The 15,347-nt window shown below is 42.6% G+C and overlaps 1 protein-coding gene across 2 annotated transcripts in view; it reads left to right on the top strand.

Annotated features, from left to right (window-relative positions):
- Positions 1-14,176, top strand: part of LOC147725937 (uncharacterized) — a 124,008-nt gene extending 109,832 nt beyond the window's left edge. For both annotated transcript variants that reach the window (XM_086962837.1, XM_086962836.1), the window contains exon 4: positions 13,370-14,176. In XM_086962837.1, the coding sequence (XP_086818963.1) occupies positions 13,370-13,890 (521 nt within the window). In that variant the 3' untranslated portion in view covers positions 13,891-14,176. The remainder of the gene's footprint in view (positions 1-13,369) is intronic.
- Positions 14,177-15,347: the final 1,171 nt, after the last annotated feature.

A 15,347-nucleotide genomic window follows, 5' to 3' on the forward strand; every position in this document is an offset into this window, starting at 1 on the left:
GACAAGCATACAACACTGTGCAATCATTGCGAACATCATTTCCCTAATGCACTACGCAGTTTGCATACCTACACGTAGAGCGACGTAGTGAAAAGTGCACTTTGTGTAGCTATGCCTAGCGCAACTACGCAAACTAGACCAAGGGTTATAAATAACGAGCTTTCTACTTCTTGCGTCAGCCTGGTTACTACAGACACGAAATAGCACTTTACAGTAAACCCAAAGTTTTATGAAAAATTAAAGATTGTTTACATCATAAGATAAAAATGCACATTCAAATGTACACAATTTAAGATAGTTATTTACTCAATCAGGCATTGTATGCACACAGTGTTTGTATAGAGGAAACTTAGCCAAAAGGAATGGAATCTCGATATCCTTATGGGTGACATGCACCAGTGCAGGGACAGAATATCGAGTCATTATTATCGTTGGTCAGAAATATCAACAGCAAGAATATTGTGGTCAAGAATACCGATTTAAGGTAAGTAATATGGATTTTAAAAATGTGGTGATTATTATTGCTTGCAAAAATACAGTTGTTAAAAATATCGGTTTTTAGTATTGTTATGAATTTTAGTATTTATTTTATATGTATGTTATGTATGTTTTTTTGTATAGGAATTGTTTGTATTTTTAATATATGTGTTACAATTTTAGTATTTATTATTATTTTTTATTAGAATTTTGCACTTTAAGTTCTGTAGCAGGTTGTGGGTTTATAGGGGAATTTGGTGGGAAGTAATTTAATTATATTACATTTATTATTATATTTTATTTCAATTTTGCGTTTTTAGTTCCATGGTGGGTTTATAGGGGAATAGAGTGGGAAGTAATTTAATGACATTACATTTAATGTAGTGATTAATATTTATTTATTAATATTTGTTTAAAGATGTATAGTATTTTATTATACATTATTTATTAATTGATTGGTAATTAATTTTAATAAATTCATTGGTTATTCATTTTGGTAATTGTGCAATTATTTTAGGTGTGTGTTGTGGTGTATACAGGTGTAAAGGGTGGGAAGTAATTTATTTTAAATTTCTTGAATTAATAATTGTTTGTTAATTCATTTTAAATAATTAAGTTGAAATTCATTTTTGGTAATTGTGTAATTTATTTTAGATGTGTGTTGTGGTTATTGTAGGTGTAAAGGGTGGGACGTAATTTATTTTTAATTGATGAATTCATAATTAGTTGTTAATTAATTGTATTTAATTAATTGGTAATTCATTTTGGTATCTGTGTACATAATTTTAGGTGTGTGTTGTGGTGTTTATGGTTGTAAAGGGTGGGAAGTAATTTGTGTTTAATGAATTAATATATGGTTGGTAATGTTAATTTGTTATTTATTTTAGGATAATTGTTTATTTTGTTGTGTGTTGTTTTTACTATTAAAGGGGTAAAGGGTGAGTATTAAATACATTACATTATGTAATTATTAGTTGTTAATAGTAGTAATTTTTAATCACGCTACTAGCCTGTGGGTGTCTCAGGGTGCTGGGGGTGGGTGGGTAAGCAGCTCTGGTCAGTTGAAGAGCCAGAGCTTGAGGGTCTTCCTGAAGATGTGCAGGGTGGGTGCGCTCTGATGTCGATTGGGAGCTCGTTCCAGGTCTTGAACATGGCGTATGAGAAGGTTTTCCACCTGTTCGTGCTCTGCGGATGTGCGGGGGTTCAGCGAGGGCGGCATAAGTTTTAATTGTGTTTTATTGTTTTATAGTTTAACTTAGGTGTGTGATGTGGATATTATAGTGTTAAAGTTTGTGTAGTTAATTAATGTTTATTATTTGTTTTTCATAACAATATGTTTTACTTGATTATTAATTATTTTAATTATGTAAGTCATTTTAATTAAAAATGTGTAAGTGTTTTGTTATTGATGTGGTGTTATAGGGTAGGAAATAAAATAAATACTTTTTTTAAATAACTTTTTTTGTACATATTTTGTAGTTAAAAAGATTTATTTTTATATAAATGTATTTATTATTTTATCTTATCTAATATGTGTTGGTTTTTGTTATATGTAATTCATAATATAATATTTGGTATTTTTAAATGTTTATTATTCTTTTTAATATTGTTTATTTATTTTTATGAGTCTATTCAATTTTTAATATATTTTTTGTGTAAGTGTTTGTGTGTGAATAGTAATTTTTTTATACGCTATCTAACACTTTCCCTACTGTTGCATTCACTGGAGTGGGAATATTAAAGTTTACCCCTCCACTATCTAACAATTTAACTACTGTTTCATTCACTGGAGTGGGAATGGTAATTTTTACCCCTTCTCTATCCAGCAATTTCCATAGTGTTGCACTCACTGAAGTGGGAATAGTCATTTTCACCCCTCAGCTATCCAAGATTTTCCCTACTGTTGCATTCACTGTAGTGGAAAAAGTAATTTTTCCCCATCCGCTGTCCAACACTTTCCCTACTGTTGATCTCTTTGGAGTGTGAATAGTAATTTGTACGCCTCCACAATCCAACACTTTCCCTACTGTTTCAATCACTGGAGTTGAAATAGTAAATGTAAATACTTTGTTACCCAATATTTTCAGTACTGTTGCATTTATTGTATTGGGCAGTTTAGGTTTAATTTTTCTATAGTTAAATTTATCTTATTAATTTTAGAAATTCTTTTATATTTTAAAATATTTATATATATATATATATATATATATATATATATATATATGTACGCTCGTGGGGAGGTCCAACTAGAGAACTGCAGCCGAACACAGGTGAGCTGTTCCCCAAACAGATTTAATTAAAGGTACAGGCAGTCACGCTCTCCGGTACATTAAAAGAATATGTCCACAGTCCCAACGCGTTTCAAATTTGCCTCTTCTTCCTGGGGCACTGCAGTCATCACACGCATATTTCGCTCCATCTCCAATTTAAGCTATGATGAATGCCACGAATTAGCGAATCTGCTACTTTCTGGGAGATGAAGTTTCAGTTTATATCCTGGATGGATGCGTGCTGAAATAAATGCCAGATAAAGCCCCTCTTGGGCCCCAGAGTGCCGGCTGCCTTTATCCAACACCTGTGCTCCACAACGTGGCCCCCTCTTCTTTATGGGGTGGTGCTAGTTCGGCGGCAGGACAACCGCCAAATATGTACACTCGTGGGGAGGTCCAACTAGAGAACTGCAGCCGAACACAGGTGAGCCGTTCCCCAAACAGATTTAATTAAAGGTACAGGCAGTCACGCTCTCCGGTACATTAAAAGCATTTGTCCACAGTCCCAACGCGTTTCGAGTTTGCCTCTTCTTTCTGGGGCACTGCAGTCATCACACGCATATTTCGCTCCATCTCCAATTTAAGCTATGATGAATGCCATGAATTAGCGAATCTGCTGCTTTCTGGGAGATGAAGTTTCAGTTTATATCCTGGATGGATGCGTGCTGAAATAAATGCCAGATAAAGCCCCTCTTAGGCCTCAGAGTGCCAACTGCCTTTATCCAACACCTTTGCTCCACAACGTGGCCCCCTCTTCTTTATGGGACTGTGGACATATGCTTTTAATGTACCAGAGAGCGTGACTGCCTGTACCTTTAATTAAATCTGTTTGGGGAACAGCTCACCTGTGTTCGGCTGCAGTTCTCTAGTTGGACCTCCCCACGAGCGTACATATATATATATATATATATATATATATATATATATATATATATATATATATATATATATATATATATATATATATATATAGGTATATTTTATTTATATATAATTTTAAACTTTTAAAATAAATTAGAGATAATAGTTTATCATTTTTTTAAAGTAAATATACGTATCAAATATTATGTGTGTGTGTTAATGTTTTTTAATTAAGTTTATTTTTTTATTTTGTAACAATGTATATTAAATGTAATTTATTTTGTTGAAATTAATATTTAATAAATTAAATATATATTTTTTGTTTTATATACATACATAAATATTTTTTACATCTACATTTCTTACATTGCGATTTTGTATTCAATATATTTGTGCTTACCTTTTTACTAAGTATAGGAGTTGATATTTTTGTTGTCTATATTTTTTATCGATTTATTTACATCAATGTTTTGTGGCTCGATGTTATGTCAACGATCCACACGCACCACTCAGCAGAAAGTAAAATATTTTATTGTATATGGTTAATTAAAACCTTTACAAAATTTGCAAAGAGAATATAACATAAAATCATTAAAATAAAAAATGAATGAAAACCTGCATTTACTCTCTGTTTTAAAAGGGAAAACAAAAAAAAAGAAAACATTTTGACATATGCTGAAATCGGCGTCTTTTGTAATCCTTAATCCTTTGATTTGATGCCATTGTTCGCCATTTTTTCAGTTTCCATTATTAGGAGGCTCGCCTTCTGAAGAAATCTGCTGGGCCTACAGGCTGTCTGCAGCTGCTGGCTGTTCAGTGATAGCATAACTGCCGGCCGACATGTTCTGACTTGAAATGAGCGGAATATATGCAAGAGATAGTAACGTCTCAGGGTTTTGAGGGTTGGGCAAATGCACAGAAGATAAATCAAAGTTTCTTCTGCATGACCACAGAGTCTGCAAAGTGGTGTTGGCCACGTTTGCTTCCATGCAGGGGTCTGGTCTTTTGAGATGTAAGTTCCCAGCCGTACTCGTAGGAGCATCTGTTGTATGGATGGTGTAATATGGTTAACTAAGTATGGTTGCGGAGCACACCTCTCATATGTTGCAAGTACCATCCAGCCGTGTTTTTTCTTTGCTAGTGCAGCTTTGTCAGTGATCAAGGATTCTAGTTTTGCCGCACCATTGGCTGCTTTTTTGAAGGTCGCAAAGGTGTGACCGATGTTCCAGGCCTCTTGCATATTAAGTTTTGACCGACCTTCTTCAAGTTTTGTTATCCATGCATCTTTTCCTTTTGTTTGTTTATTTATTTCAGTCCAGCAGAGACCCCTCAGCGTGTCCTCTTGAGCTGCTCTTAATTTCCAGCACATTTTTACTATTGACACTTGTCTGGCTTGGTGCTGATTTAATAGCCCAAATTCAAGGCGTACTTGCGCTTGTGAGGCGAACTTCGGAATTCGGAAGATGTGTTTGAACAGCACTGACTGTTGGAGATTCAGGAAGTTTGCGTCTTTGCCTCTGAATAGTTCTGAGCCGTACGTGATCAATGGCAAAAATTTTGCTGCGATCACCTTCAACAGATGTAAATTGGAAGGACAATTCAGTTTTGTTTTTAGTAGATTTAAAGCAAAGCGTAGTTTATTGGCCTGAGCTTTTCTGTGCAGTAGTTGATCTTTTAAAGTCCATCTTGCATCGACCAGCACTCCCAGATACTTATAAGAGGGGCTTTGTTCTATCATATTTCCCTCAATGTGCCATTTGAATTTTTGCCGCCCTGGCCGTGATGCAAAGCAGACGATTTTTGTTTTTTTGTAATTAAGTTGCAGCCCGTGCGTACGGGTAAATTCATACAGCCTTGTGATGGAGCGTTGTAATCCCAAGGGGGTCTGGCTGCACAGAACGATATCATCGGCGTACTGCATACTCCTTATTTTGTGCTGAGCTAGCTTGGGGGGGTCGCTTTCAATCTCCGCAATGCTATTGTCCAGATCCGCGGTGAAGATATTAAAGAGGGTAGGGGCCAAGACACATCCATGCTTGAGGCCATTTCATGGTGGGAATTTTTTCTGTTGTTCTGTCACCATTGCCTATTTTTATCTTGACCCCGGTTGATGTGATAAGTCGATGATGGCCTGTAAAAGCTTCGATGGTATGCCCTAGCTATCTATCTTTCTCCACAAGGTCTCCCTTGGAGCTGTGTCAAACGCCGCTTTTAAGTCGACAAAGCAGGTATAGAGTTTTGTTGATTTGGCCTTTGCACTGTCGACAAGGAGGTTTAGCGCTAACAGGTTGCATTATGTGTTAGTTCCTGGCCTAAACCCCGTCTCGGTAATTGGCAGAATGTTGTTGGAGCTGACCCAGTCCTCCAGTGCTTGCAGGAGATTGGATGCGTATACTTTGGCCTCTACGTCGATAAGCGCTATCAGCCTATAATTCCCTGGGTCTGTTCACGCGCCTGCTTTGTAAATTGGATGCAGGATGCTCCCTCTCCATGAGGGGGGAATGCTTCCTGTTTGAAAAGCGTTGTTGTACAAAGGGGTAAGGTATTCGCTTGGTCATGTTTAAAGAGTCCGTTTGGCAAGCCATTTGGGCCTGGTGCACCTTGTGATCTCAATTTTTTTAGGATCAGTTGCACTTGTCGTGACGTGATCCAATTTTCACCAAAGTTTTGGTACGCTTCTTGTTTCTCATTTTTCTTGTATGTTGGATGGTCTACTTGGGAATTGGTCATTTGTGTTTGCTCTAAATGGTGGATCCAGTCTTCCTGTAGTATGGTTGCATTAAAGACGTGGGCCGCTCCATTTGCTATTTTATTGATTTCTGCCCAGAATTTCCGATTGTTGTTTGTTTTGCTGGCTTCTAGTAGTTGTAGCCAAATTTCAGTTTGATGTTTTGTCTTTGCCGACCATATGTCTTTTTTGTATTTTTGCCTTAGATTATAAATTTGTCGTTTGATGTCTACAGCCTTTGTTGGATTTTTTCCTTGTAGTTTTCTGATTTCCTGATTTAGGATCCTTTTTTTGCTCCCTATTGGGCCCAGGAACCCCTGATGTGCTTCATTAGTTTTTCTTATGTGAATCTGGGGTTGCTGGCCAAATCTGTTGGTTAGACTTACAGTCATGTTTTCCCAATTATCCTGGTGTGACAATGAGTTTTGCACGCCCTCTTCTGCCTGCACACTTTTCACAAATGTCATAATTTCTTCGACGTTCTTCCCATTCCAAACTAGTCGCTTAAGATTGTAGGGACTCTGGATTTGGAGCAAATCTTTGCATGCTGGAGCCCTGGTATGTTGGAAGATCAGCTCAATTGATTGTAGACTATGGTCACTCTCCAATTTGTGGATTATTCTGTAGGTGACAATTGTTTGGAGTACCTCGAGGTCCACTATGGTGTAATCTAATATGGCTTGCGCCTGTTTGGCAATTCTGGTCGAAGATGCGGGCTGATCTTGCGAAAAGCGGCCGTTCAAATTAAGCATTCCCAGTTCTGCGAACATTAGGGCACATTGTTGACCGTATTTATCCTTTTTTAGATGGTTAGTTATTGTAGGGGGAATTGGTTTCCCATTCCTTTTGTTTCGTTGGATATTCTGTGCGTGATCGCTCTGTAAAAGGAACATGTTCAAATCCCCAGAAACTATCAGCCCCGACTGTGGGAAGGTGGATTGCAAAGATTTGACTAGTGCCTTCAGGGTCAAGATTTTTTCTAATTTCCTCCTCGATTCTGGGTGTATAAAGGTGTTGCAGATAACCAATTACCGAAAGTCTTGTGTGACCTGTGCTCCTGGCGTGGGGGCAGGCTGAGGTTCAATTTTGATGCACTGCATCAATGTTTTTCCTGTGTCGATTACGTCATAAGACCAAGGGATGCTGGTATTCAGACATACTAGTAGTTCTGCGTCGTTTGTTTTGCCCCCCAGCCCGTTGATGTTCCATGAGCATACCTTCAAGTTCGATTTTCATGCCTCATCAGTCATGCCACCCGCGGTGCTTGGGGTTGGGGGGAGAACTTTCCGGGCCCGGCTTGCGTCTCCTGACCAGCCTTGTCGGATAATGCGTAAGTTGGACCAGCCTCCCTTGATGCTTTCCGAGCTATCAACAGCCCCCCGTAGTGTTCCTCTGTCGGGCGGTGATCTTGACTCAGCCAGCAATGCTAGCGGGCCCGGGTATCTTTCCATTTCAACTGGTCTGATTTCGATTCCCCATTTTGCGAACTCTTCTCTGTGGAGCCAAAATTCTTTGGCTTTCTGAGGGTCCTTCCATGTTGCCACTGTCATCTCTCTTCCATTTGTATTTGGGATTGGTTTGAATTCAATATTTTAGTAGTGTTTCTATTGAGTTGGTAAGTTTTAGGATGGCGCTCCGATTGAGGATGTCATGGTTCCCCCTGGAGCAGTAGTGGGGAATGATTTCGTGTACTAAGGCTCCTGCCGGGTAAGGGGAATCCATCTCTTCTCTTGGAGCCGCATGCCTGGTTTGGATATTATTTTTTTCGGAAGTTGCCTGGTTGCCTTGATATAAGATGTTAGCCTGAGCTGCTGGCGCGGTGCCAAAACCCGGCTCTGGGGGTCTGGGGCGCTCTGGGCCTTCTGGACGGGCTTTTTGCTGCTGCGCCTTGGTCAAGGGATTTTCTTTTGGTCCCGTGCCCAACTTTGTGAAGTATTGCGAAATGCTTTTTTGTTCTACTAGTATCTTCTGCGCGGTTAAGGTGTCTGCCTGTTGTGTTTTTTTGATTACTTGTGGTGACTTGTGATCGCTTTGGCTGCTAAGGTGCATGTCTGATATGGCCGGTTGGGGCGGAGTTGGGGTTGGGGGGTCCTGCAAAATTACCCCTTTGTCTTCTTGATCCTTTTTGCTTGGCTCTTTGCCATTCAGTCCGTTTGAGGTTTTTACAGGAATCAGAGTTTGTATTATATTGCACGCCATTGGAAGCTCTTTATCCTGGTCTTAATGCCTAATGGGTTCTTGGGCCTGGACCCTATTTGGCAATGCAGTTACTTTCTTTCCTTGGTACTTCTTTTGTCTAGCTTTCCTCAAACGTTTGCGTTCTCGTTTTATTAAGGCGTTGGTTTGTTTTATTTGCCTGTTTGGGGGTGACCTGGACTCTTTTCTCCCTTGCTTTACTGGGTCATTGGTGTCTGTAAGTTGGAATTGCATGTTTGTGGAAGTTGTCAGCTGAGCATTTACTTTGGTTTCTGTTGGGTTGCCTTCCGTAGGGTCCGTGCGTTAGCTCTCACTGAGCGTTGTGTCACTACTAGTTGTGCATGACCAGCGGTCAGGAGCCTTTTCTACCACGGTGGTTTCAGTAAAAGTTTGCTGCGCTTTGGTTTTATTTTTTACTTCTGACAAAATGTCTGTGAGGGTGGTCGGAAGAGCCTTAAGTTGATTCAGTGTGTCAGTGCACTGGCATTCATGGTACTTTGTCTGAGGATCTTTTTGGACCCGTTCAATGAAGTAATTTAGGTCTAATATCTTTCTGTATATTCCCACTACATGAGAGGCCAGAATTTGGAGAAGGTCAATCTGAAGCTCTAATTTTTCAGAGTGTTGGAGCGAGGCCTCTGATATAGTTTCCATGGTGCTTATGAACGGAGGCCATAGGGGAGCATGTGCTGGGAGAAAAAGATCTGTTTGGTTACTGCCAGCATGGGGACTAACCCAGGCTTGGTCTCCTGGTATGCTCCAAAGGAAGTCTCGAGCCTCTTGTGGATCTTCTCCCCAAATTATATCTGATGTTGCTGTTTGTATATGACCTTTTTTCTGGGGATCAAGGCCTTTTGGTGGTGTTTCTTCCATTGAAGAGGGAATATTGTGTCGTGGGAGAGATTCTCCTAACGGGCTGATTGTGGATTTTATAAAGTCCTCATTGCGGATAGTTGGGCTGGTTGCACTTGCGCCGACCAGTACTTCCTGTGTTTCCCATCACGCATTCTTTTTTGTTGTTTTGTTATCCTGTAATGGGACCTTGGGGGTTGGCGGGCTTTCCTGTGCCTAAAGACTTTCTTGAATTGTGGGTGACCGGGCATTCATCAATTTCCCCTGTTGCCGTTCTAAGGTTTCTTTATCTGTTTTGCCTCTGTGCCACATATCCGTAATGTTCGTTCTCGCTCCTGGTGGACTGTCGGTCCCTGAGTCGGGCCCCTTTGTTCCAAAGAATGAACCCAGACTTGATGAGCGCCACCTCACTGGCGCGTTAGGAGTTTTGTCCTCTAATGCCACTGATGGATCAGTACACTGCTCCTTTTGGGCGTTGACGTTGGTTGCTGCTTCACTTGGATTTATTTGTACTTTCACTGTTAATATGTTGGACGTGATATTGGAAGATTCCCCGGGGCTTTGGATTTGAGTTATCTCCGGTAGGATGTAATTCTGTGGGTACAAAGCTTTCGGTAGCAAGCCCACTGACTGGGACATTCTTTTGTTGCTTGTAACTGTTTCGATGTTCTGTGCTTGAGACACTGAAAGCACCGAACGCACAGAGGGGGCCAGTGATAAAGATGGTGTGGTTGGAATCAAAATGTCTCTGATCTTGTAGTTTTCAAGCCCTGGTATGATCTTCTGCTTCTTGGAGGTGGGAGCACTGGCCTTTTTGTCTTCCACCTCTCCTTTTTCTTCATCGGAGGAATCGAATTCTCCTTCGCTCATATTTCTGCGATGTTTTAAGTCCCTTTTTTTTTTGTTTGTTTGTGAGGTCTGCTCTGACTCTTCCTGACCTCATGATGGGGAAGTAGTGCAAGGAGTGCAATTGCAAGAGCGACTGGTTAGTGGGCCTGACACCCCCTTCTCTCCTTGGCTGCCGTCAAGTTAGTTGGCTCGATGGTGGGACGCAGAATCTGAGGGGCAATTTTACAGCCCCGAGCCCGTGCCCCACCGGTCAGTAGGCGTGGCTGCGGGCGAGTTGCTTGCTTCTTGTAGGATTCCTTGAGTTTACTCGGCGGAGTAAATGGCAGCAGTGGGTGTTGAAGGGTGGATAATAGGTGTTAGACGGCACCCCCCCCCCTGCTGCTGCTAGCGAAAGGTCAATGGGGGCTGTCAAGGCTGTGACTAGTGTACAAGTGGGCAACCAGTAACAAATAACAACTAACGGGCGTGCAGGGCAAAAAAAGCAGGGGGGCTGGGTACGAGCTGAGCACTCAGGGGGTGCCACGGACAAGCTCTGACCTAGTCATGTCTGCCTTGACAACCCCCCGGGCTCTTACTTTGCAGCTGCCTCTATCGGCAGCCGCGCTCGTGTCTTAGTCCGACCCCTCTCTCGCACACCTGAAGGTCGGCCTCACCTCCTTTGCTCCTTTTGCTCGCTCTCCCAAGCCGCCTCTGACACTTGTGTTCGGTCGTCCGTGCTGCCTGATGCTGCCTAAGTCTGCACCTGCCACCTGCCACCTGCCACCTGCCCTCCAGGAGTTTGTCAGGTCCGTGACGGAAACGCGGAGGGTGCCTTCGGTCGCAGCAGGTCAGTGGACAGGGGGGGGGGGCTGCCTCTGGTGACGCAGCTCGGCTCGCCTGACTTGAGCCCTGCTGCTACTCTGAGAGCTCTGCACTCGCACCTCACTCACAGAGCACCGGACGCCCACCGGCCGCACAGGTTTAGCCGCACTCCCAGTCTCCTTGCCCGACAGAGGCTAAGCGATTGGCGGGCTGTGGGGGTCAGTGAAGGAGCTGCGGAGGGGTTGCTTGTTTGTTCGTGAGGTGGCGATCTGGCTCTCCGGCTCTCCGGCTCTCCGGCTCTCCGGCTCTCTGGCTCTCCGACTCTCAGGCGTTCAGTTCTCTGTTGCTCTATGCTGCTCTCTATCGACAACTCCGTGGTAAGAGAGAGATTTTGAAAAAGAAACAAGTTGTTGGCCTTTATTTCTAAATTGCTGCCCAGCTGAGGCTGCTGCGGTACTAGTCAAGCTACTGGCCTTAATGTTAACTGCTACTTGTGTTGTCTCTAATATCTGCCGTTGTCAGGTACTCCCAGTTACAACACGTCGCCTCATTCTAATTATTACCTTCTGATAACTGCGCCTGCTGATAGCAATTACGGTTGCACTGTCGGTTTCCGCTATAGTTGCTGCTGGGAGTGTTGTATTAATACTGGTAGGCTCACCTGGTTTCTGGTCCCAATTGTGTCCGTAGAGCTCCATAAATGGCAACACTGCAGCCGGCCACTGGAGTAAAAGGCGACAGGCGGCGTTCTCAGATGGTGATGTATCAGAGTTCTCTCCACACAGCTCCGCTCAGCTACCCGCCTGCTACTCGCCACACTGGCATCCTCTGTTGATGCAAAAACACGGACCAGAGTGGTCGGAAGAGGATCACAGGGGTCGCGAGTGCGGGGGCTCACTGGCTCACGGAGTGACTGCACGCGCCTTCTTCTCATGGCTCGCGGGTCGTGGGTGCACAGTCCTGTGGCTCACTGAGCAGCCTTCATCCACTGCGTCTCTCTCCTCGCGGAGCTGCCGCACACGCCTTCCTTCACTGCGGCTCTCGGGGGTCACGAGCGCACAGGCTCACGGCTCACGGCTCACGAAGCAGCCTTCCTTCCCTGCGTCTCTCTCCTCGCGGCTCGGTACTCAGGCTCAGGCTCAGGATCACGGGCTTGCAGAGCTCACGGAGCCGTTACCCACGCTGCCACCGCCTCACACGCCTTCACCTCTCTCCTCTCTCGTCTCGTCTCCAACCGGAAATCACCTATTCAGAAACTGAATGCTCAGCAAATTTACCGTACATTACATTAAAAGGCTTGTAAACTTCAGAAAGTAAACATGGCTTCTAGAAACATTTTAATTTTGTCTTCCAGCTGCCTTAATGGCCAGTAATATCAAGAACAGCACAAAAACAACCAAAGAGCAAGGTACAGATACCTCCTTCTACCCTGGCTTATACTTGCCCATGTCATTGATGTCTAGCTCCACGTTTGTTACGTATCTCCTATTTATCTGCTTCGCCACAGCGGACATTCTGCCGGGGTGCGGCCGAATACGACGCGTGCGCAGATCGGACGGCCCCTGACCGTCCGACGCACACGCTCACCGTTACGTTGGCCAGCCTGGGGCCGTTCGACACATCGAAAAGGTTATAAAGGTTATAAAACAAAGCACTCAAGTAGGAGAGTTTTTATAGGATAAGATGACTTCCCTCCTCTGACTTCCTATGCTAAATCCCAAATGCTATTGAAAACGAATGGGGGGATTTAGTAACATTTTGCACTGGTTTTGCATCATAAAAGTGATGCAAACCAGCTCAAAATCTGTTTTTTATTATTCACTTTTTTGCGCTGGATATTGACAGTTCTGCTTTGTGTTACTTAGCTTCAAGGGGGCGTTACATGGGTGGCCCCATGCAGCCTCCCACTCTATTTAATGCGAAACCCTTATTGCCAAAAATACGAGACGTGGTTTTGCAACTAGGCATGTGCTGCACTGTCCAGCACACATGCAATATAGGAAAAGTTTTAGAAGTTGCCTAGGCATACTAGTTTGCTGTACAAGAAAATCCTTCCAGTACAAAACCAATGCTAGACTTTCTCACACACCCTTGCACTGTAGTTTAAAGGTGTGTGGGGCTCTGCAGCTGGTGCTAAGGAGAGGGGAGAGTGCCATATCTCTGTAGATATGGCGCTCCTCTTCTCCCTCCATGTCACGCAACGCAGCAAAGAACTTTCGGATTCTGCACTGCATTGGATGACAGTTTAGTAAATCTGACCCAAATGTTTTAAGTAAGTCTATAAAATGAATGTATACACCACATCGCTCACCTTTTTTTTTCTTCTTTTTTTTAGTTATTAATGCAATTAACGCAGCGGACACTGATATAAGAAACGCAAATAACCAAGCTGACGAAGCACAACGTAGCCTCCAGGCACAGTTGAGCGCTGTGAACATGTATCAGGAACAATGCAGGTCCTGCAGCCAAGCAATCAGCGCCAGGGAACAATCCATCTCTGCGAACAAGGGAAATATCCAAGCCATCATGGGTGACATTAACAGAGAAAATACTATTCAACAGCAAGTTACACATTTCCTTATTCCAGTGAGGCAATGTAGCGCTTTCCTGAGCACTTTGGCTGGCAAGAGCCGTGTGGCCAACATGTTTGTCGAGTTTAGTGGGATGCTTGACGCTCTCCTGCCAGTCATGGATGACATTGTGAAGGCTGCACGGCCTTTAATTGGAGGTGATGCAAATTTCCAACTGTTGATCACAGTGAGACTACCTACTATTGTAGAGAAGTTAGAGAAAGCCAACGAAAAAGTGAAGAAAGCAGCAACCGCCGGGAGGAGTGAAATCCAGGGATTCCTGTAGCCACACCACGCAGTGGGTGCCAATCACCCTGGTAAACCCATATATATTCAGCTTCTTTTATCTTTTATTTTCCAGTGATATGTCTTTGGTTTTATTCCCCCTTCCAGAGTAGAGCCACTAACTGCGAAGGTGGCTTTGCTAACCAGAACTGGGACACCATACAACAAGGAGTCTGTAGCTCTTGCAATATTGAAGACTGAAGACTATAGTAGTCAGATATTTAATGCTCACCCAATGTAAAAAAGTAATCAGTGGTGGCCACAAAAGAAATATTTAGCAAAATGAACCCATTGTTGTTGCATTTACATGAGTCACTGAATAAATGAAGCTTAAAATGTATTGCTTTTCTGGCAAACCTTTCGAAGTAAAGTCTTTTGCAAGAATTCTGTATTGGTGAAAATTACATAGTATAGCCCACCACGGCATCTCACAGTGATCTACTACATGAACAGATGTGAGCTGGCCGTCAACTTTTATTGTGTGACCTTCTGGTTGGCTGGTGCATTAACTGATTTAGGAGTGCAGCGGGTGATCGCTGCCACCATGTGAATCTTCAAACAGGTGTATGACTTGCTAGAGTAATATGACTTCAGTCTTATTATAATGAGCCCTGCATAGCTCAAACAAGGCTGGCAATGGAATGTACAGTCTTGCAATTTCTCTTTCAAAGTCTCCTGCTTAAGCAAATTCTGGGTATCAGTTGACACCTCAAAGCACCTTGGGTTCACAGAAGAGCTACTTGTGCAAAGGATATCCTATGCATGGCCTTTAAAAAATCGGAAACTATCAGGCATTCTGGTTATGTGTTTCTTGTCAGATTTCCTCTATATGATAGATTAATTTTATCAAATGGTAAAATACGTTTCTTCTATATTTATGCATGGCAAAGCTGAAAGTAAATTGGGGCATGTCCTTAAAAACGTTGTGCTATTTTCTATAATAATTCAAAATTTGCAAACATTCGTGACAAGAATTTTCAATTCTATTAAGGACTAGGAGGCGAGGATTATGCTTTCTCATTTCTTTAATGAAATGCTCAGCAGCCAATAAAAAACAAAACTACATTTCCCATGAACACCAGGGAATGACCATAGAGATGATGCTATAAAAGGTGCAAACATTAGTCTTTCTTCCTCTTTCTTTGTGGAAACAGGTCAACATCGAAAAACAATCCCAAGTAAAGCAGCAACAACAATTCCAAGCACGCTGCCGAAATCCAAAGGAACTGGTAACAGAGGAAGGAGGAATCTCGGGTCCGAGAACTAGGAAACACAGGAGGCTCCCGAAGAGGATCAAGATCATTTCTGGTCTGAACCTGAAAAAGAGACATAGCTGTAACATCCAAATAATGGAGAGGAATCAAATCAAGGGGGGGGGGGAAAGAACAAGGAGACATAAATCAGCAAAGGTATGCAAGTATTACACAGTACAGCAAAGTAACAGAGTCATAACAATGG

The sequence above is a fragment of the Lissotriton vulgaris genome, chromosome 3_1, assembly GCF_964263255.1.
Source record: "Lissotriton vulgaris chromosome 3_1, aLisVul1.2, whole genome shotgun sequence".
Lineage (NCBI taxonomy): Eukaryota > Metazoa > Chordata > Amphibia > Caudata > Salamandridae > Lissotriton > Lissotriton vulgaris.